Below are 21,922 nucleotides of genomic sequence, written 5' to 3' on the forward strand. Positions count from 1 at the left end.
CATAAGCCATGGGGCGGCAGGGTAGCCTAGTGGTTCGAGCGTTGGACTAGTAACCGGAAGGTTTCTGCTACTGAAAGACAGTGCCATAATAATCAGTGTTTTTAATTTAAAGACAGTGCCATAATAATCAGTGTTTTTAATTTAAAGACAGTGCCATAATAATCAGTGTTTTTAATTTAAAGACAGTGCCATAATAATCAGTGTTTTTAATTTAAAGACAGTGCCATAATAATCAATGTTTTTAATTTAAAGACAGTGCCATAATAATCAGTGTTTTTAATTTAAAGACAGTGCCATAATAATCAGTGTTTTTAATTTAAAGACAGTGCCATAATAATCAGTGTTTTTAATTTAAAGACAGTGCCATAATAATCAGTGTTTTTAATTTAAAGACAGTGCCATAATAATCAGTGTTTTTAATTTAAAGACAGTGCCATAATAATCAGTGTTTTTAATTTAAAGACAGTGCCATAATAATCCATGTTTAGAATGTAAAGCTTGTGAATCTGGGATATAATTTGTTAAGAATAACATGTCTTGGAAATAATCAATTGAACATGGATTGGTAAAATGTATATCTGTATTCTCCGGCTACCCTTCTGATCTGTGTAAAAGAGCACATAAGGCCTGCATTTGAAGATATTTTTTTTATATAAGAATTGTAATAATTATAATTTCTTTAGGCTTAATTGTCTTAATTTCCATGTTAACAAAATAAAGTTTTGGCTTAGGCTGTAACCTCCGCGTGGTCTCATAGGTGACTTTATACAGGATTAGTAACTGTCGCGTTATAACGTGTCCTTCCAGGGTACAATCGGAATCCCCTCCCCACACATATTTTATTTATAAGGGGTTATATTGCCCCTCCATCGCAAAGCGTGCTTCAATGATGGGGGTGGTCTCGCGTCATGTGATCCCCAAGCTTCACCGAAGTCCTTTGTTGATGGTGATACACAAAACCTCACTAGGACATTGTCTGGGTAAATTGCTACAACAACACAATATATTTTCGCCTTTGCTGGGATTGTGTTGATGAAGGAGGGACATTTTAACAAGGGATATTTTCCGCTGGGATAAAATAGAGAAAGGCAAGCACGTCAAAGGTAAAGGCGACAGTCAAAATAGCCCATGATCGCACACCCTATCTGTACGGCGGTCAGTCGAGCGGCCAGTAGAGTCAACCCGACATTTGGTTTATGCAATTTGTGTGCTAAAGTCCGAGATAATGGTGGTTTTCCTATGGCTATCCTGGGAGAAAGTCCCCTTTCTGCGTTGGAGATGAAACCTTTTTTTTTAGCCGTGGGTGAAACCGTTTGCAAATAACATCGCGTTTTGTTCGTTGGGTGTCCATACACATCTGGTGGATTCGTTGAAATATTTCTGCAATTTGAAAAAAGCATAGGGTAGGAAACATAGGAAACGACAGTGTGTCCATTCTACACAGCATTGTAAGCATCATGTCCAGAGGATATCCCCTCTCATCTCACGGACCCTCGGCAGGCCGTTTTCTCTCCTTGGTCCTCTGCCTTTTGGCCGTCTCTACACTGCCTGGAGCACAAGCTTCATACTCTCAGAGCAGCGAATGTGTCTCGGGAAAAGGCAAGGGCTGCCTAGGTGAGTATCAACACATTTACTTTATCACTTCACTTTGACAAAACAAGTTCTTATAGGGAAATAATTTGGGTTTATCAAACACTTTATGTGTTTTTGCTCTATAGGACCCTGGAGGTAGGTTATCCGTCCTTGCTGAATGAACGCTGCTCGGTAATTGGGCATCCTTGACCAGCAGACAAAGAACATCATGCTCACTTAGTCTGAATTAGTCGGAAATACGGCACTGAGTGGCCCTGCTTCATAAGCGGAATCACTGTGGATCAATGCATGTTTTTTGAGAAATTAGATTGGATAGGCCTATGTGTATTTGGAGGATGCCTCGATCTGTCCCCTCTGATGAGGTGCATGCAGGGAAATAATTTCCATCTGTGAACCCCACCCTGGATTGTGCTGCTCACTTTGGTTGTGTTTCATTATTAAATGGAAACTGCCAGTGCTCAGTTTCCTGATTAGGAGTAATGACTTTTGTTTGTATACAGTGTCATCATTGGTCAAATTGGGGGGTGGGGTTCCACCATCAGGATGATCGGGATGGAAGACAACATTCAGTGTGACTTTCAATCAATCACATTGATTTATAAAGGCCTTTTTACATCATCAGATGTCACAAAGTGCTTATACAGAAACCCAGCCTAAAACCCCAGACAGCAAGCAATGCAGATGTCGAAGCATAGTGGCTAGGAAAAACTCCCTAGAAAATCCATGAACCTAAATCAAATCAAAATCAAATCAAATGTTATTGGTCACATACACATGGTTAGCACATGTTATTGGGAGTGTAGCGAAATGCTTGTGCTTCTAGTTCCGACAGTGCAGCAATATCTAACAAGTAATATCTAACAATTCCACAACAGATACCTAATACACACAAATCTAAGTAAAGTAATGGAATAAGAATATATACATGTAAATATATAGATGAACAATGACAGCAGCATAGGCTAAGATGCAATAGATGGTACAAAATACAGTATATACGTATGAGATGAGTAATGCAAGATATGTAAACATTATACAAGTGGCATTATTAAAGTGACTAGTGTTCCATTTATTAAAGAGGCCTAGGAATAAATCTAGAGAAGAACCAGATTTGACCTATGGTTTGGCCTATGCTTGATGACATTAGAGATGAATGGAAACACAATGTGGATATATTTTGCCCTGAGTGTTCCCATGGCATCTGTTTTTAATGGAGGCCTATATGTATGGTATTCGTTAAGTAACCTAGGGTTTTACTTTTCATTTCAAGGTATACGATTTATAAAGAAGAGCATGTCGGCGTAGCTTTCCTGATAAAAACCAATCGTCGTTGTTTTCCTCATGTTAAGCTGTTTGTTTACTTTCGCTACTCACCCGATTCACTTCCTTCAATAAACAGCCATTCCTTTTCCCTGTGGTCCTGGTTGTTCTTCACTGCTCATGAAAACAACCTATAATTGGGTGCTGATCAGGCTCAGAAAACCCCATAGCAGATGTTACCTTAGCAACCATAAATCTCCCAGATATAAAGGGTAAAATTCCTTTCAGAATTTAATGGAAAATACAAGCACCATATTTCCTGCCTTTTTTCAGTGTGTTTATCTTTTCCATCATTTTCAGGTTGAGGCATTTAACTGGATCTAGGTCACACAACTGATCATGTGGGACGTGGATTAAGCTTGACCTGACATTAGACTACTTCTAAAAAATATCTGACAAAATTTACATTTTGGAGTTAACGGTCCCTTTAAACACAGTGAATTGTGGCATTTCCCCACTTCCACTGAGACACACTGATTTTATTTGTCAACACATGCATTGATTGGGTGAATTCAGTGGAAGCATGGTTGTTGTGAACCTGCACTGCTGCTCTGCTGTAGCCCTGTTGGTAGAGCATGGTGCTTGCAACAGCAAGGTTGTCCATGATTCCCACGGGGGACCAGTGAAATAAAATGTATGCATTCACTACTGTAAGTCGCTCTGGATAAGAGCATCTGCTAAATGACTAAAATGTCTCTGAAGAACAAATATTGGTAAAACAGCAATAATTACCATACTTACATTACTAATGCTTCTATAGTGCTGGTCAGGATCAATGCTGTTTGACTGAATTCTAGGCCTGGTCCTGCTCAAATAAAATAAAATGTAATTGGTCACATACACGTGTGCAGCAGATGTTATTGCGGGTGTGGAGAAATGCTTTTAAATACTCTCTTGACTACTGCAGTGTTTTGAAGACTTCTGATCCTATACAGTGGTGCTCTTTCTTGATTACAGAGGAGTTTTAGGTCAGGACCCGTATTTAAATCGTCTAGCTTCAGGATCCCCAGGGCGTGACTTTAATGAGGAAATTAGCCGTTTGGTCAATAGTCCTTCATGTACAGGGTGACTGAGATGGGGGATAGCTGCCTTTATAACAGAGACTGGGACCATTGCTTGAGTAACATTTTTACATTTGAGTCATTTAGCAGATGCTCTTATCCAGAGTGTTTTACAGTAGTGAGAGCATACAGTTTCATACTTTCTTTGTACTGGTCGCCCACAAGCCTGTAGTTGCAAGTGACATACTCTACCAACTGAGCTACACAGGACTGCCTATCAGTAACAGACTGGTCTATTGAGAAGAGGAGCTAATTGTTAGGAATGGCTGATGATAATCTTTGGCCTGGAACTACTTTGCCTCCCATTTGTTCAAAGGTTGGGTTATTAGACCCTGTGGCGCGTTTACCTGTCTCAAGCTATTGGATTAGCAGCATACTATTGCCTTCCTGGTTTTAGACCCTCTTCTTACAGAGAAGGTCTTGGGAATAAAACTCTTGGGAATAAGACTCTTGGGAATAAGATAACACAAAGCTCCTATTGCAGATCATATGTGTTGAAAATGTTTCTCTCTCATGGGGACTGGCAACGAGAACAGAAGGGAACTTCAGGTCAAACCTCAGTGCAGTAGGATTCTTCCATTCCCATCACCTCTCCTTTTCTCTCTCTCTCTTTCCCTCTCTCCTATGTTTCTCTTCCTCGCTCTCTCTGCACCCCCCCCCCAACCCCCACCCTCTAAAACTCACAGGCCAGGGGTTTTTCCAATGTCCTGCCAGTTGATAGGAAGGCTAGGAGATAACGCTGTTGACCCCAGGAGGATGTAAATGGCTGCTGTCCAACCTGCCTGGAAGGCTGGGAAGGCCTTCTCACTCCTCCATTACAACTCTGTGTTTACCTTTTCTCCGGAGTCAAACACTCTCCCTCAGGGTGTCCATGAACCTAGAGTAGTTCTAGTACAACAATCATTTCCTACTCCTGCTGTAGTTATCAAAGTTGGGGAAAAAACAAAATATACTGCAACTGCATGTCAACAGGGGGAATTAAACAGTTTACTGAAAGCCTACCGGTTGTACAGCACTTGGCTTTGTTTTCACTAAACATCAGGATTACGTAACACATCATTCCGTACACATTGTGATGGCATACCTGGCTCTGTGCTGGTAAGCATACCTTGGCTACCTGAAATCCTCATCAATCCTATCAGTGATGCTTCTTACACATAATGTGCTTCAGCTCCCGATGAAAGATTCTCACATTGCCTTCTCCTCCAATCTTTTCTGCTCAACTATCTAGGTCCCCGTTGATCGTACTTGGCTTTGGACTCCCGTGATCATGTAATGCCAAGGAATTTGTAAATGAGGGCCAAATGGTCCGAATGACTAGTGGCTAAATTTCTCAGTCCAGTTATACTGGGCAGAGACTGTAGCACAATGCTCATAGCACTATCTTTCTCAATGATGTGTAGCTAAGCTCTCTCGGTACCCGATTTCTCATTAGTAGACCCATTGACGAAGTGATGAGATTACTACTATTGATGTGTTGTGGTGAAGTAGTCCGGTGGCTACGTGCTGCTAACGACCCGTATCTTCGTTCTTTTAGTGCCATTGATTTTGGCTTCTTCCTCTGACAAATACTGCCCAGTATGAGATATGTTCAAGTATATTTCTGGCTAAAGGGGAAGCTTGTTATTGGCTTTGGAGCATATACAAGTGATGAAAGTCATTACTGGAAGGAGTGTCCGTAAACTCTTGAGTTGCCAGGAGTTAATTAACTTTGGTTCATACTGGATTTTTAGCCTGGAGTCCTAACTGATTTACTCAGTTTCATGGTGAAACAAAGCATATTGATTTGGAATCCAGGCTAACTGTATTTAAGGTAAGATACAAATGAGGGAAAATACTGTGTTTGTGTACAAATTTGAGTGGGAAGTTGAGGGTGTGTTTTGGAACATGAATTATACGAGCATAGCTATACAGGGTTTCACACTATTTAATATACTCTTAGTAAAAAAAAGTTTAGGCTCAATTATTCATATGTTATTCTCAAAGATAGAAAAGCTATATCACATGGATACTAGTAGACTACACTAGATACATTGTCAAAAATATTTAGATGGTTTTATTGTAAACTGGAAAATATATCTCTACTTTATTTCTTTGTAAAAAATAATGGTATTTCACTGCCTTGCTGATAAGAACACCTTTATTTTTTACAGATGCGTCTGAGAAGAAGAGTGACCTGAGAGTATGTGATGCTGTCACATGTCGTTACGGGGGAACCTGTCGAGAGAGCGGGCCTGACCTGAAATGTGTCTGCCAGTTCCACGTAAGTAACACAGTGGGAAAAATGCTATCATGTTCTCTGTTGTGAAATAAGACTGCCATCACCATGAGTAAGAAAGCAAGCAGGAATGGCTTATCCAAATGTGGCACAACCCTTTGCCATCCATTAGCATGGCGTTTGCTTATAAATTATTTCTGAAGTCTATGGGCATTTAAAATGTTATGTGCGCTTTCAGGTTTCTGTCCTCAGAAATGGTTAGGTCTAGGCTATGATGGTTCAGTGACTCTAACACCCTACCATTACCCGTTGTGTTCCAGTGCTCTAAGAAGTACATCTCTGTTTGTGGGTCCAACGGAGACACCTTCCAGAACGAGTGCTTCATGAGGAGAGCAGCATGCAAGCAGCAGAAGTCCATATCACAGGTCTCTGAAGGGGCCTGCTCTACCGGTGAGTGTCAGGATGCAGCAGACTGATCACGTTTTTCCCTAGTCATTGCCTTATTACTCATTTAGATGAAGCTGAAACTAACTCATTTTCTATGCTCTAACTCACAGATGGCAGTTCCGGATCAGGCGACGGAGGTATTGTGCTGTAACAACCCATGTTACAATGTTACAGAAAGAGCTTGCTAAAAGAAAAGCTTTGCAAATCCAAACACTAATGGAACAATATTAACTTTGTTGACAGCTAACAGCACATTTTTGTTTTACTCCTTTCCTACAGATGATGAAGGATCAGGCACAGGCAGAGGGAAAAAGCCTACAAAATGTGGCACCTGCAAGTTTGGAGCAGAATGCGATGTGGACTCTGAGGATATCTTGTGAGTACTTTCTTCTGGAATTATACCTTTTACAGAAAGACTTCACTGTATGTTGCCTATGAAATAAATCAGGCAATGTTTTTTAGAACCCAATTCATACAGGCCCATTTTTGCCTCATCCTTTCCAGGAAAAGCTTTTTATATCTCCGGTGCACATGCCGGCACGTTTAGGAGTGTGACTTGACATGGGCTGATGTGGTGGATTTGAATAAATCCATTTATTATACACCAACTCAAAGAAATCCCTTATGTTTTAGGCAGGTCCTAAGAAACATTATAAGACTAATAAAATGTTTTTTTATAAGATTAGAATGGCATATTTTGAGTTGAATTATGTTACTGGTCTGTGCATCCTATAGGATACATGGCTGTATCCATGCACAGGAAATCAATAGTTATTTAGTTAATTAAACAGACAAGACTGACCCTGTACACAGTAAACACACATATATTTTTACAGTAGGCTAAGACTATAATGAAATATAACAGAATAAAATACAAATAATACTTTTCACATACAACTTACATCACGGCAGCATGTGGAACTGCTGTCAAATAAATACAAAAAGTGATATTTTGAAACTGAACCCATGCTTTTATTATCCACGTTTTGTATATCTGTTGTATATTTTCAACAGCATGTGAATTTCGTGTTTATATTTCACAAACTCTGCAGGCTTTTGGAGTTGCTTGAGCAAAATAAGAGACCCACAGTTGATTTAGGCTACATTACAGGATGCTAAATGTTTCTGATCAGTGATAGACCCACAGTTGATTTAGGCTACATTATAGGATGCTAAATGTTTCTGATCAGTGATAGACCTACAGTTGATTTAGGCTACATTATAGGATGCTAAATGTTTCTGATCAGTGATAGACCTACAGTTGAGTTAGGCTACATTATAGGATGCTAAATGTTTCTGATCAGTGATCAGTGATAGGCTACCTAAATGTTTCAGTTGACCCACAGTTGATTTAGGCTACATTATAGGATGCTAAATGTTTCTGATCAGCTAAATTTAGGCTTTATAGGATGCTAAATGTTTCTGATCAGTGATAGACCTACAGTTGATTTAGGCTACATTATAGGATGCTAAATGTTTCTGATCAGTGATAGACCTACAGTTGAGTTAGGCTACATTATAGGATGCTAAATGTTTCTGATCAGTGATATACCTACAGTTGATTTAGGCTACATTACAGCATGCTAAATGTTTCTGATCAGTGATATACCTACAGTTGATTTAGGCTACATTACAGCATGCTAAATGTTTCTGATCAGTGATAGACCTACAGTTGATTTAGGCTACATTACAGCATGCTAAATGTTTCTGATCAGTGATATACCTACAGTTGATTTAGGCTACATTACAGCATGCTAAATGTTTCTGATCAGTGATATACCTACAGTTGATTTAGGCTACATTACAGCATGATAAATATTTCTGACCAGTGATAGATGAGCTATACCACCTCCACTTATCTGCCCAGCCAGAGAATTAACCAAATATACAGATGGATAATCAGTGAAGCAAAATCACAATGATTGATTTAGACAAGTCACAGGATTTTGGTCAGGAGAAGGCCTAGGCCTCTAAGCGACAGTGAGTGAAGAGAAAAATGATCCACTTGTTAAGTTACATAACATGCTGGCAAAATGTTCTGACCAGTGCTAATGAATGAACCAACTAGACAAGACATCACGAGCAGCACTCACCTCAACTTAGCTAACATTTCCACAGCCTAATTGTTGCCTAACTAATATCCAAACAGAGAATATTATGACATTGATTGATCCCCAGACTTTTCTCAAAGCAACACAAAACGGTGCTGAAATAGTTGCTATCGCTTCAAATGTATTATAACAATTAGATGACTTTGGGAGTTTCAGTAACCAATCATTTGATGCCTTCAATTGCATTAGCCTACTTTATTCCAGTATTTTCGTCATTCACTAATACTTATTCCCACAGTAATTATTTATGGATCCATCCAGTTGTGGTTAAGAAAACAGTGTGTGTGGTGACATGCCTCGCAAAGTTTACAACTGCCAGGAGGATAGTAGCAACGGGCGCTGCCTAGCAACCAGAGCATAGTGCGCGCCAATGCCGCCTCAGTATTACGGGTACATTTCATACTGAGCCATAGGCAGAACTTTATCGCAGTCATGGCTAGGTCGGTTTGCGGAAATAAAAGTTTTGGCTTTGATACCGGCAACACTGTTCAGATATAAAGAAAAGGTGGAAAAAAGTTGGTGGGATGCTAAAGTTGTTGGAAAAACATATTGGTTTTAAAGGTATGTTATTGTGCAACCAGTAGTTTCTGAAAGGGGGACTTCTTTATTTGGGTCCCAATTATCTGAATCCTTAGCGACAGCTAGTCCTCCTTTCAAATCTTCTGATATTTTCTCCATATACTGGGGTCCTGGGTTGTCACATTCGATTCCATTTGATTGATTGTGTATGTTTAGAGCTTTTAATGTTGCAGTGTTAATACAGTGTTAATACAGTGTTAATACAGTGTTAATGCAGTGTTAATACAGTGTTAATACAGTGTTAATACAGTGTTAATACAGTGTTAATACAGTGTTAATGCAGTGTTAATACAGTGTTAATGCAGTGTTAATACAGTGTTAATACAGTGTTAATGCAGTGTTAATGCATTGTTAATGCAGTGTTAATACAGTGTTAATACAGTGTTAATACAGTGTTAATGCAGTGTTAATACAGTGTTAATACAGTGTTAATGCAGTGTTAATGCAGTGTTAATACAGTGTTAATACAGTGTTAATACAGTGTTAATGCAGTGTTAATACAGTGTTAATACAGTGTTAATACAGTGTTAATGCAGTATTCATACAGTGATCATTAAACAGATGTTTATATAAATGTTTTTTTCGACACCCAGGTGCATGTGCAATATTGACTGCAGTGGCCATAATGACAACCCGGTGTGTGGAACAGACGGAAACTCCTACAGTGCCCCCTGTCACGTAAGAGAGGCATCGTGCTTGAAGCAGGTGAAGATTGACGTGAAGCATCTGGGGAGATGTCCAGGTAATGCCACATTTTCATCTTAAAATGTCATTTGGAAACATGTCATTTTATGTCCAATATACTGCATTTAGCCTGCATTGCACTGCATTATTATATTGTATTTTATTATAAAGAGGATTATTTCAGGGGGGAAAAACATTGGGCTTTCGATTGATTTAATTTATTTTTCACAGTCTCAGGGAAAGAGTACCAATCACAATTTTATATTTGACTGAGATTGTTAGTGTAGATGATATAAATCCTTCATGTTGAATACAATGTCCTGGATATCCTCCTCTGTGTTTCTGTTGCCAGTCCTGATATTCCTGATCCGTAGTGTGTTAATATAAACATCCCTCCTCTTCCAAGTGATGACCTTCCCCTGCATCACTCTACACAGCCAGTGACCCGTATGATGGCTAGTTAATGTTGAACTCTGATGCCTCTGTTGTGAACACAGGAAGGGCAATTCAAATATGATCCCCACTCCAATTGGTTGATCGATTCTCACTATGACCGTGCACTATGCTATGCTACAGTATATGGTGATGGCTAAGTCTATTAGGTTCACCCCTACTTATAACAGCATTATACATGCTGATAGCTAAGTCTATTAGGTTCACCCCTACTTATAACAGCATTATACATGCTGATAGCTATGTCTATTAGGTTCACCCCTACTTATAACAGCATTATACATGCTGATAGCTATGTCTATTAGGTTCACCCCTACTTATAACAGCGTTATACATGCTGATAGCTATGTCTATTAGGTTCACCCCTACTTATAACAGCGTTATACATGCTGATAGCTATGTCTATTAGGTTCACCCCTACTTACAACAGCGTTATACATGCTGATAGCTAAGTCTATTAGGTTCACCCCTACTTATAACAGCATTATACATGCTGATAGCTATGTCTATTAGGTTCACCCCTACTTATAACAGCATTATACATGGTGATAGCTAAGTCTATTAGGTTCACCCCTACTTATAACAGCGTTATACATGCTGATAGCTAAGTCTATTAGGTTCTGTGAGGGAAAATTCTGTTAAACCTTGCTGATGCTTGTATACTCAAAGATCTTTCCTTAAACTGGTTCACCCCTACTTACAACAGCGTTATACATGGTGATAGCTATGTCTATTAGGTTCACCCCGCTACTTATAACAGCGTTATCTATGGTGATAGCTAAGTCTATTAGGTACACCCCTACTTACAACAGCGTTATACATGGTGATAGCTAAACACTATTAGGTTCACCCCTACTTATAACAGCGTTATACATGGACAGATAGCTGATGGTTCATGCTTGTACATGGTGTAGCTATGTCTATGGTGAAACCCTACTTATAACAGCGTTATACATGGTGATAGCTATGTCTATTAGGTTCACCCACACACTACAACAAGATCATGTGTTTTGATAGCTATGTCTATTAACATCCGCATTATACATGGTGATAGCTAAAATGTCTCTCTCTTCATGATTAGGTTCACCCCTACTTATAACAGCATTATACATGCTGATAGCTATGTCTATTAGGTTCACCCCTACTTATAACAGCATTATACATGCTGATAGCTATGTCTATTAGGTTCACCCCTACTTATAACAGCGTTATACATGCTGATAGCTATGTCTATTAGGTTCACCCCTACTTACAACAGCGTTATACATGCTGATAGCTATGTCTATTAGGTTCACCCCTACTTACAACAGCGTTATACAATGCTTGAGAATCAAATAAAAAAAACTGAGATTGTTTTTTCTTCTGTACACTAATGTTACAATGCGAATATGTCCCCAATCTCACACAGTTGGGATTTGGGGCACATTATTATGACCCAGGGACATTGGGCAACCAGCTGGTCAGAGAACTACAAAAATATTTCTCCATTCTTATTAGAAAATCAGTTTAAAGCGTTTTTTCCAATGTAGTTCTTTATCTGAGTGCGATGCCATACCACACAAATGGCCCTATTTGAAATATGTCCCAAAATCTAAAAGATCAATTTACACAAATAATGAACTGTTTTGTCCCACATATCACATTAATCTAAACTTGAATAGAATGCATCCCACCGTGGAAACCTAATAACTAGTTATGGATGTTCCAATATTCCTATAGTATTCCTATAATGGAATTTCACATTGTATACAACCATGGTGATATTATTGGCAACCATGATGATATTATTGGCAACCATGCTGATATTATTGGTAACCATGGTGATATTATTGGCAACCATGGTGATATTATTGGCAACCATGGTGTTATTGCATTCATTCCCAGATAGTAATTGTTGTGCACAGCCTGATATGTGTTTTAACAACATTTGTCATGTGACCCCTATGTATAGTACGTGTCTATCTCTTCTTAAATCAGTTGCGAGGTATTTCTAATGACGGTGCAGTTGGCCAAATGTTGCAGGAGGGCCATTAAATGCAGTGAAGCTGAAGCATGCCCGTGTCACCCTACATCCCAACAGACCAAATTCCCCTCAAGTTAAACCCAGCCACTCACCACTTATCTGTCATTTGTTTCATTTGGTAATGCAAATGAGCATTGCAAATGATTGCATGCATTACAATAACTGTCTGTCAGAGTTAAAAGCAGCCTCGTACGATGACTGGTCAAAATAGAAACCTGCCATACCCCTCACATTGTGTCTATGGTCGCCTTATTGTCAATGAGCATCCTAAACAGTACTGTAGGTTATTAGTTTGTTATAGAAATGGTAGGTGTCTTACTGGTACAAAATCCACATCATATAACTGGTTTGTTGATCAACCAAATTTATTTTTATGATGATGCTAGCTTACTGCAATTGCAAATGTTGGACATGTACTATATTAGAGTCAAAATAGTATTTCTATTCTATTCTTGGGGTGGAGCTGAAATGTATGTACATTCCTATCTCTATCAAGCCAGCACTGAGTAATGGGATGAGACCATAATGTGACCGCGTCACCGCTTGTTCCAGGCATAAAAATAATGTGGGGGCAGTTTTCAGGCATCTTATGATCAGTTGTATAATCCTTGTGATTACAGTTCTCCAACTCCTAGAACAAAGAGCTGGAACACTGATTCCCCGAGTCACTCCAATTCAATTTCTCTTTACTTCTTACAGTAGAAAAACTATTTTTAAGGTAGCCTAATGAATTATTTCACATTTCAAATGCTGCTATCCCTTAAAGGGGAAGTAGATAAAGGGCCTTGTAGCAATACTGGGCAATGTCTGTGTTGCCCTCACAAATATGTGTCTTGTTTTCAGAAAAAGGGCAGAAAAAAGACAAAGACGATGGTAGCAAAAGCAAGACTGATCTTTTTGGTAAGGTTGCTCCCATTTTCCACACTCTGTTATGATGTTGTTATGGTAGTTGATTTATCTCTCAGACCATTTTTCATGTTGTCTATATGGGAATAGTGATGTTATGCTGTTACATCACTTCAAATAATATTTCTGTTCGACGATACATTTCAGTTATATTTGATTTGCAAATGATGACAAGGCCTAGCTCACTCATTAAAATGTATATAAACAATATCAATGACCGCGATTTTATTTATACCTTTAAAGACACGGCAGACATAGGGGAGGATAGAGCTTATGGAGAGATCCTCACCCCCTGCACAGAGGACTACGCCAACTTCTGTGAACACGGCCAATGTGAAATCAAGTATAGCATCCCCACATGCCGGTAAGATAATGTGGTGTCCTTTTTTTTTTTTTTACTTACCTGCATATCGTCGCTGTCGAATGAAAACCTTGTAACTACATTTTTACAAATGTAAACATTTATTCAAAATAGTGTATAATGTTTCATAATTGTATGTTTGTTAATGGGAAAATATGACAGTTTTTTTCTGTTTTGAAAAGGATGTTTTCATCTGACAGCAGCGATGTGCTCTGTGTGCCTTTTCTTAATTAATCGGTAATTACTGTGTGTGTGTGTCATTTCTCAGTGAACACCTGGTAATTTCTGTATCATGAAATTAAGTGCTACCTGGTTGGTTGACTTCTCAGGTGTGATTCAGGCTACACTGGCCAGCAGTGTGAGGAGATCCAAGACTTCAACATCCTGTACGTGGTTCCCAGTGGACAGAAACTCCACTACGTTCTCATAGCGGCCATCATCGGAGCCGTACAGATCGCCATCATCGTCGCCGTTGTCATGTGTTTCACAAGGTGGGTGTGTTCTCCAAAGTGACCTATGTGATCTTATTAGCACATTTATGATAGGCTTATAAAAGACAGAAACATGTAATCTGCTTATGTCATTTTTGTAAACAACATACAGTGGCATGAATTTGCAAGTCTTATGGAAGGTGCTATGCCAAATCTGTGTCATTTGAAAAAAGTATATGCATACATACTATGCTAATTTTGTAATTCATTCCATATTTCTTTAAGTTCTACAGTTCAGAACACTGTACTTTGAGGGGCAGTCAAAATGTAGAGTTTGTTGTTATTCATTTTTTCTTTTTAAATAGGAGGTGTCCCAAAAACCAGAGGGGACGAAGATAAACGCAACACCTTGGACATTTTCCCTCTGGGACTTCATCCAGGATGATGTAGCTGTTTTTTTTTAATGCATTTTGGATTGCACCACATGGATCGCATTTTGATATCTGTTGTTTTGTGCCTTCTTTATTTTGAATGAACATTTATTATTTTTTTTATAATGGGGCCTTATTTTTCTCTCCCCTATGGACATTTGCAGCTCTTGCTGCTTTTTTGTCAGACTGCTGCATTATAATTTTTTTCAACGGGCAGAAAAAGGACAGCTATTTTTATCTGATCATCCATTGTTTGCAAGGTGGTGGTGGTGGTAGCTTTAGGCACACAAACATTGGACACAGAGCTTCAGCTTTAGTGACTTTCTCTCAGTACATTTGACTTCTTTGTTTATGTTTTGTCTTTACAAAATTCAACTATATACCAAATGCAGTTTTCTATAAATGAGGTATAAGCTGATGTGTACAGTTTGTTTTGGTTACTTTTCAATATATCATTCCGGGGATGGAACACTTTTTCCCACTAGGTACTAATTTAAATGTTTTTATATATAATTTGTTGTTTTTGATGTTCTGATGTTGTTTGTATTATTGTTAATGAAATAGTTGTAAACATATTTGATTGTAGATTCTGTATATTGCATGAGCTGTGAAAATATGTTTAGTGATGTCGTTTCAGTGGTATTAAAATATCTGTGTTCCAAACACTCATGTTGTCTTCATATGAGTACAAATTACAGAACCAGAATGTAGTTATATTCATGTAATGTTATTGTGATATTATTACATTTGTTTTATTATAGGATTGTAATATTGTTACAGTAATAATGGGTTAATGTTACTTGCAGTGTTGGGGCAGCTACTCTGAAAATATAGTTTACCAAGCTACCAATTACTTCACACTGAAAGAACTTAAGCTAGCCTAAAGCTCCCCTTAAGAAAAATATACTTTACTTAACTAACGTTACTTTGAAAAAGTAGTTCACTTACATCCAAACTACTATGTGATAAATGATCGAAATCTGAAATGTCATAGACTGCAAATTACAATAACAGATCACTCTGCCTTTTTTTGCCTATTCAACCTATTAAATACCAAAACTATGATTCAAGTAAGAATTCGGCAGGTCTGCTGCTGAAACTATGAGCAGTGGGTCTGCTGCTGAAACTATGATTCGGCAGGTCTGCTGCTGAAACTATGAGCAGCGGGTCTGCTGCTGAAGCTATGATTCGGCAGGTCTGCTGCTGAAACTGATTCGGCAGGTCTGCTGCTGAAACTATGAGCAGCGGGTCTGCTGCTGAAACTATGATTCGGCAGGTCTGCTGCTGAAACTATGAGCAGCGGGTCTGCTGCTGAAACTATGATTCGGCAGGTCTGCTGCTGAAACTATGAGCAGCGGGTCTGCTGCTGAAACTATGAGCAGCGGGTCTGCTGCTGAAACTATGATTCGGCAGGTCTGCTGCTGAAACTATGAGCAGCGGGTCTGCTGCTGAAACTATGAGCAGCGGGTCTGCTGCTGAAACTATGATTCGGCAGGTCTGCTGCTGAAACTATGAGCAGTGGGTCTGCTGCTGAAACTGATTCGGCAGGTCTGCTGCTGAAACTATGAGCAGCGGGTCTGCTGCTGAAACTATGATTCGGCAGGTCTGCTGCTGAAACTATGAGCAGCGGGTCTGCTGCTGAAACTATGATTCCGCAGGTCTGCTGCTGAAACTATGAGCAGCGGGTCTGCTGCTGAAACTATGAGCAGCGGGTCTGCTGCTGAAACTATGATTCAGCTGGTCTGCTGCTGAGAATTAAGGGAAATTCTTGTCTACTTAACCCATCTTTATTTTATTTTTTGCAAAAGAAAATGTGTAGTTCCAGTAGTTGGATACACTGCAAAATAAGTAATTAACTACTGAAACCACTAACAAGATTTTAATTCAGTTAAACTACCACCAAACTACTGCAAAATGTAGGTAAATTACTAGTTGAACTACATGTAGTTCACTACTCCCCAGCACTGGTTACTTGGTAGTGTAAAAAGCCATAACCTCAACATTAGAACCACAGTAAACACAAGAATCCAGCAGAGGTAGACAAAGCCACTTATTGTACAGTGCCTCTGTCATACAGTGCCTTCGGAAAGTATTCAGACCCCCTGACCTTTTCTATATTTTGTTACATTACAGCCTTATTGTAAAATTGATTAAATTGTATTTTTCCCACAATACCCCATAATACCCAACAATACCCACAATGACAAAGTAAAACCAGGATTTTATAAATTTTTGCTAATTTATTAAACCTAAAAACGAATATATCACATTTACATAAGTATTCAGTTAATTTGCTCAATACTTTGTTGAAGCACCTTTGGCAGCGATACAGACTCGATTCTTCTTGGGTATGGAGTTACAAGCTTGGCACACCTGTATTCGGGGAGTTTCTCACATTCTTCTCTGCAGATCCTCTCAAGCTCTGTCAGGGTGGATGGTGAGCGTTGCTGCACAGCCATTTTCAGGTCTCTCCAGAGAATTTTGATCAGGTTCAAGTCCGGGCTCTGGCTAGGCCACTCAAGGACATTCAGAGACTTGTCCCGAAGCCACTCCTGTGTTGTCTTGGCTGTGTGCTTAGGGTTGTTGTCCTGTTGGAAGTTGAACCTAGTGTGAGGTCCTGAGCGGTCTGGAATCGGTTTTCATCAAGAATCTCTCCTGACTAATCTCCATGTCCCTGCCGCAGAAAAACATGATGCTGCCACCACCACAGCATGATGCTGCCACCACCATGCTTTACGGTAGGTATGGTGCCAGGTGTCCTCCAGAAGTGATGCTTGAGGCCAAAGAGTTAAATTTTGATTTCATCAGACCAGAGAATCTTGTTTCTCATGGTCTGATAGTCTTTTGGTGCCTTTTGGCAAATTCCAAGCGGGCTGTCATGTGCCTTTTACAGAGGAGTGACTTCCATCTGACCACTAACATTAAGGTCTGATTGGTGGAGTGCTGCAGAGATGGCTGTCCTTCTGGAAGGTTCTCCCATCTCCACAGAGGAACTCTGGAGCTCTATCAGAGTGACCATCCGGTTCTTAGTCACCTCCCTGATCAAGGCCCTTCTCCCCTGATTGTTCAGTTTGGTCGGGCAGCCAGCTCTAGGAAGAGTCTTGCTGGTTTCAAACGTATTCCATTCAAGAATTATGGAGGTCACTGTGTTCTTGGGGACCTTCAATGCTGCAGGCATTGTTTGGTACCCTTCCCCAGGTCCTGGACCTCAACACAATCCTGTCTCAAACCTCTACGGACAATTCCTTTGACCTCATGGCTTGTTTTTTGCTCTGACATTCACTGTCAATTCTGGGACCTTAGATAGACAGGTGTGTGCCTTTCCAAATCATGCTCAGTCAATTGAATTTACCACAGGTGGACTCTAATAAAGTTGTAGAAACAGCTCAATGACAATCAATGGAAACAGTGGGCATCTGAGCTCAAATTCGAGTATCATAGAGAAGGGTCTGAATACTTATGTAAATAAGGTATTTATGTAAAAAAAATGCAAAAATGTCTAAACACCTGTTTTCACTTTGTCATTATGCAGTATTGTGTGTAGATTGCTGAGGATATAAAAAAAAAATACATATTAGAATAAGGCTGAAACATAACAAAATGTGGAAAAAGACAAGGAGTCTGACAAGGGGTAGTAAAATGGCACCGGAACAGAAGTTTTACGTGCCCCCTACCGATTGTGTTTTTTAGTTTGTTTATATGCGTTGTTTGTAACTTATTTTTTTACTATTTTTGTACATAATGTTGCCGCTACCGCCTCTTATGACCAAAAATAACTTCTATGGACTAGCAGAATCCTTTTTCTTCTTTCACGACTCTGACGAGCCCAAGGCGGAGGATGTACAGCTCCCTCGGAAACAGGCCCGACCCCAGTGATCTGCGTGAAGAGGAGGCGCAGAAAGAGAGGCCCGGGAGGTGGGCTGCCTTCTGAGGGGTAGGCGGCGTTCAAATAAACCCCCACTCCCCTCAATTCTGCTCTCAAACATGTACTCTTTGGAGAATAAAATGGACGAGTTATTGGGAAGATTAAACTACCAACGGGACATTAAAAACTGTAACATATTATGCTTCACGGAGTCGCGGCTGAAGGACAAGAATATCAACATACAGCTGGCTGGTTATACGATGTACCGGCAGGATAGAACAGCGGCGTCTGGTGAGACAAGGGGCGGCGGTCTATGTATTTTTGTAAACAACAGCTGGTGCACGATATCGAAGGAAGTCTCAAGCCATTGCTTGCCTGAGGTAGAGTTTCTCATGATAAGCTGCAGACCACATTACCTACCGAGAGAGTTCTCATCTATATTCTTTGTAGCTGTTCGCATACCACCACAGAGGCTGGCACCAAGATAGCATTGAATGAGCTGTATTCTGCCACAAGCAAACAAGAAACTCTCACCCAGAGGCGGCGCTCCTAGGAGCCGGGGACTTTAATGCAAGGAAACTTAAATCAGTTTTACCTAATTTCTATCAACATGTTAAATGTGCAACCAGAGGGAAAAGAACTCTGGACCACCTATACTCCACACACAGAAACGCATACAAAGCTCTCCCTCGCCCCCCATTTGGCAAATCTGACCATAATTCTATCCCCCTGATTCCTGCTTACAAGCAGAAATTAAAGCAGGAAGCACCAGTGACTTGATCAATAAAAAGTGGTCAGATGAAGCAGATGCTAAGCTACAGGACTGTTTTGCTAGCACAGACTGGAATATTTTCTGGTATTCCTCCAATGGCATTGAGAAGTAAACCACATCTGTCATTGGCTTCATCAATAAGTGCATCTATGACGTCGTCCCCACAGTGACCGTACGTACATACCCCAACCAGAAACCATCGATTACAGGCAGCATCCACACTGTGCTAAAGGCTAGAGCTGCCACTTTCAAGGAGTGGGACTCTAACCTGGAAGCTTATAAGAAATCCCGCTATGCCTTCCGACAAACCATCAAACAGGCAAAGCATCAATACAGGACAAAGATCAAGTCTTACTACACCGACTCTGACGCTTGTCGGATGTGGCAGGGCCTGTAAACCATTACAGACTACAAAGGTCAAACACAGCCGAGAGTTGCCCAATGACACAAGCCTACAGGACGAGCTAAACTACTTCTATGCTCGCTTCGAGACAAATCATACTGAAACATGCATGAGAGCACCAGCTGTTCTGGATGACTGTGTGATTACGCTCTCCGCAGCCGATATGAGTAAGACCTTTAGACAGGTCAACATTCACAAGGCTGCAGGGCCAGATGGATTACCAGGACGTGTACTGCGAGCATGTGCTGACCAACTAGCGAGTGTCTTCACTGACATTTTCAAACTCTCCCTGTCCGAGTCTGTAATATCAACATGTTTCAAGCAGACCACCATAGTGCCTGTGTCCAAGAACCCTAAGGTAACCTGCCTAAATGACTACCGACCCACAGCACTCAAGTCTGTAGCCATGAAGTGCTTTGAAAGGCTGGTAATGGCTCACATCAACACCATCATCCCAAAAACCTTAGACCCACTCCAATTTGCATACCGCACCAACAGATCCACAGATGATGCAGTCTCTATTGCACTCCACACTGCCCTTTCCCACCTGGACAGAAGGAACACCTATGTGGGAATGCTATTCATTGACTACAGCTCAGCGTTCAAAAACATAGTGCCCTCAAAGCTCATCACTAAGCTAAGGACCCTGGGACTAAACACCTCCCTCTGCAACTGTATCCTGGACTTCCTGATGGGCATCCCCCAAGTGGTAAGGGTTGGTAACAACACATCCACCACACTGATCCTCAACACAGGGGCCCCTCAGGGGTGAGTGCTTAGCCCCCTCCTGTACTCCCTGTTCACTCATGACTGCACGGCCAGGAACGACTCCAACACCATCATTACATTTGCTGATGACACAACAGTGGTAGGTCTGATCACCGACAACAATGAGAAAGCCTATAGGGAGGAGGTCAGAGACCTGGCCTTGTGGTGCCAGGACAACAACCTCTCCCTCAACGTGATCAAGACAAAGGAGATGATTGTGGACTACAGGAAAAAGAGGACCGAGCACACCCCCATTCTCATCAACGGGGCTGCAGTGGAGCAGGTTGAGATCTTCAAGTTCCTTGGTGTCCACATCACCAACAAACTAACATGGTTCAAGCAACCGGTGCCCCCGCACATTGACTCTGTACCGGCACCCCCCTGTATATATTGACTCTGTACCAGTACCCCCTGTATATAGCCTCCACATTGACTCTGTACCGGTACCCCCTGTATATAGCCTCCACATTGACTCTGTACCGGTACCCCTGTATATAGCCTCCACATTGACTCTGTACCGGTACCCCCTGTATATAGCCTCCACATTGACTCTGTACCGGCACCCCCTGTATATAGCCTCCACATTGACTCTGTACCGGCACCCCCTGTATATAGCCTCCACATTGACTCTGTACCGGTACCCCTGTATATAGCCTCCACATTGACTCTGTACCGGTACCCCTGTATATAGCCTCCACATTGACTCTGTACCGGCATCCCCCTGTATATATTGACTCTGTACCGGTACCCCTGTATATACGTAGCCTCCACATTGACTCTGTACCGGTACCCCCTGTACATAGCCTCCACATTGACTCTGTACCGGTACCCCCTGTACATAGCCTCCACATTGACTCTGTACCGGCACCCCCCTGTATATATTGTTATTTTTTACTGCTCCTCTTGAATTATTATCTCGTATTCGTATCCGTATTTTTGGAACCTGCACTGTCGGTTAGGAGCTTGTAAGTAAGCATTAAGGTTTGTATTGTTGTATTGTATTCGGCGCATGTGACTAATAAAACTTGATTTGAATATTTTCCAAAGGCACTGTTTCTCTCTTGGACCATTACTGTCAGCATATCTCTAAACATTCCAAGTTAATGCATAGGATTAGGGGGACTTTTAAAAGATGACAGTGTTCAAATCTAAGAGATTTTTACATGACAGTTGTGAATAAAAAGTGTGAACTTAACGAATATAATTATTTATGTCATATACAGTATTAAGTTAAGTGTATTACCCTTTCATATAATCAACACCTTTTTTGGAATCAACACGGATGGGTACGAAGCTGATGGGTATGAAGCTGATGGTCACAAAGCTGATTGTGTACGAAGCTCACTGGTATGAAGCTGAGAAGTCCGTGTCTCTGATAGTCATGCTGGCAGCAGACACACTTCTCGGCATACATTACATTTACAGATACTTGGCAGGATTAGCAAATCCTTCAAGGAGTCTGTTCCTATCTAGTATGTGAGGAGTTCAAAACCGTG

General features: G+C 40.6%; 1 protein-coding gene across 1 annotated transcript; it reads left to right on the forward strand.

The window, feature by feature from the left end:
- Positions 1 to 898: 898 nt before the first annotated feature.
- On the forward strand, positions 899 to 15,283 carry LOC112232695 (tomoregulin-1-like). The gene is made up of 10 exons (XM_024399882.2): positions 899 to 1,614; positions 6,128 to 6,237; positions 6,513 to 6,642; positions 6,750 to 6,776; positions 6,919 to 7,015; positions 9,923 to 10,071; positions 13,333 to 13,389; positions 13,639 to 13,759; positions 14,086 to 14,247; positions 14,553 to 15,283. Exons 1-10 carry the CDS (start codon positions 1,458 to 1,460, stop codon positions 14,584 to 14,586), a joined length of 1,044 nt encoding a protein of 347 aa, XP_024255650.1. The 5' UTR covers positions 899 to 1,457; the 3' UTR covers positions 14,587 to 15,283.
- Positions 15,284 to 21,922: the final 6,639 nt, after the last annotated feature.

The sequence above is a fragment of the Oncorhynchus tshawytscha genome, linkage group LG16 (genome assembly GCF_018296145.1).
Source record: "Oncorhynchus tshawytscha isolate Ot180627B linkage group LG16, Otsh_v2.0, whole genome shotgun sequence".
NCBI classification, from domain to species: Eukaryota; Metazoa; Chordata; class Actinopteri; order Salmoniformes; family Salmonidae; genus Oncorhynchus; species Oncorhynchus tshawytscha.

What these genes read in the sequence shown, in the direction of transcription:
- LOC112232695 (XM_024399882.2), top strand. Translation starts at nt 1,458, where the DNA reads ATGTCCAGAGGATATCCCCTCTCATCTCACGGACCCTCGGCAGGCCGT. An exon ending in AATGTGTCTGCCAGTTCCAC is followed by an intron (nt 6,238 to 6,512) that starts GTAAGTAACACA and finishes GTTGTGTTCCAG; the next exon opens with TGCTCTAAGAAGTACATCTC. An exon ending in GTTGTCATGTGTTTCACAAG is followed by an intron (nt 14,248 to 14,552) that starts GTGGGTGTGTTC and finishes CTTTTTAAATAG; the next exon opens with GAGGTGTCCCAAAAACCAGA.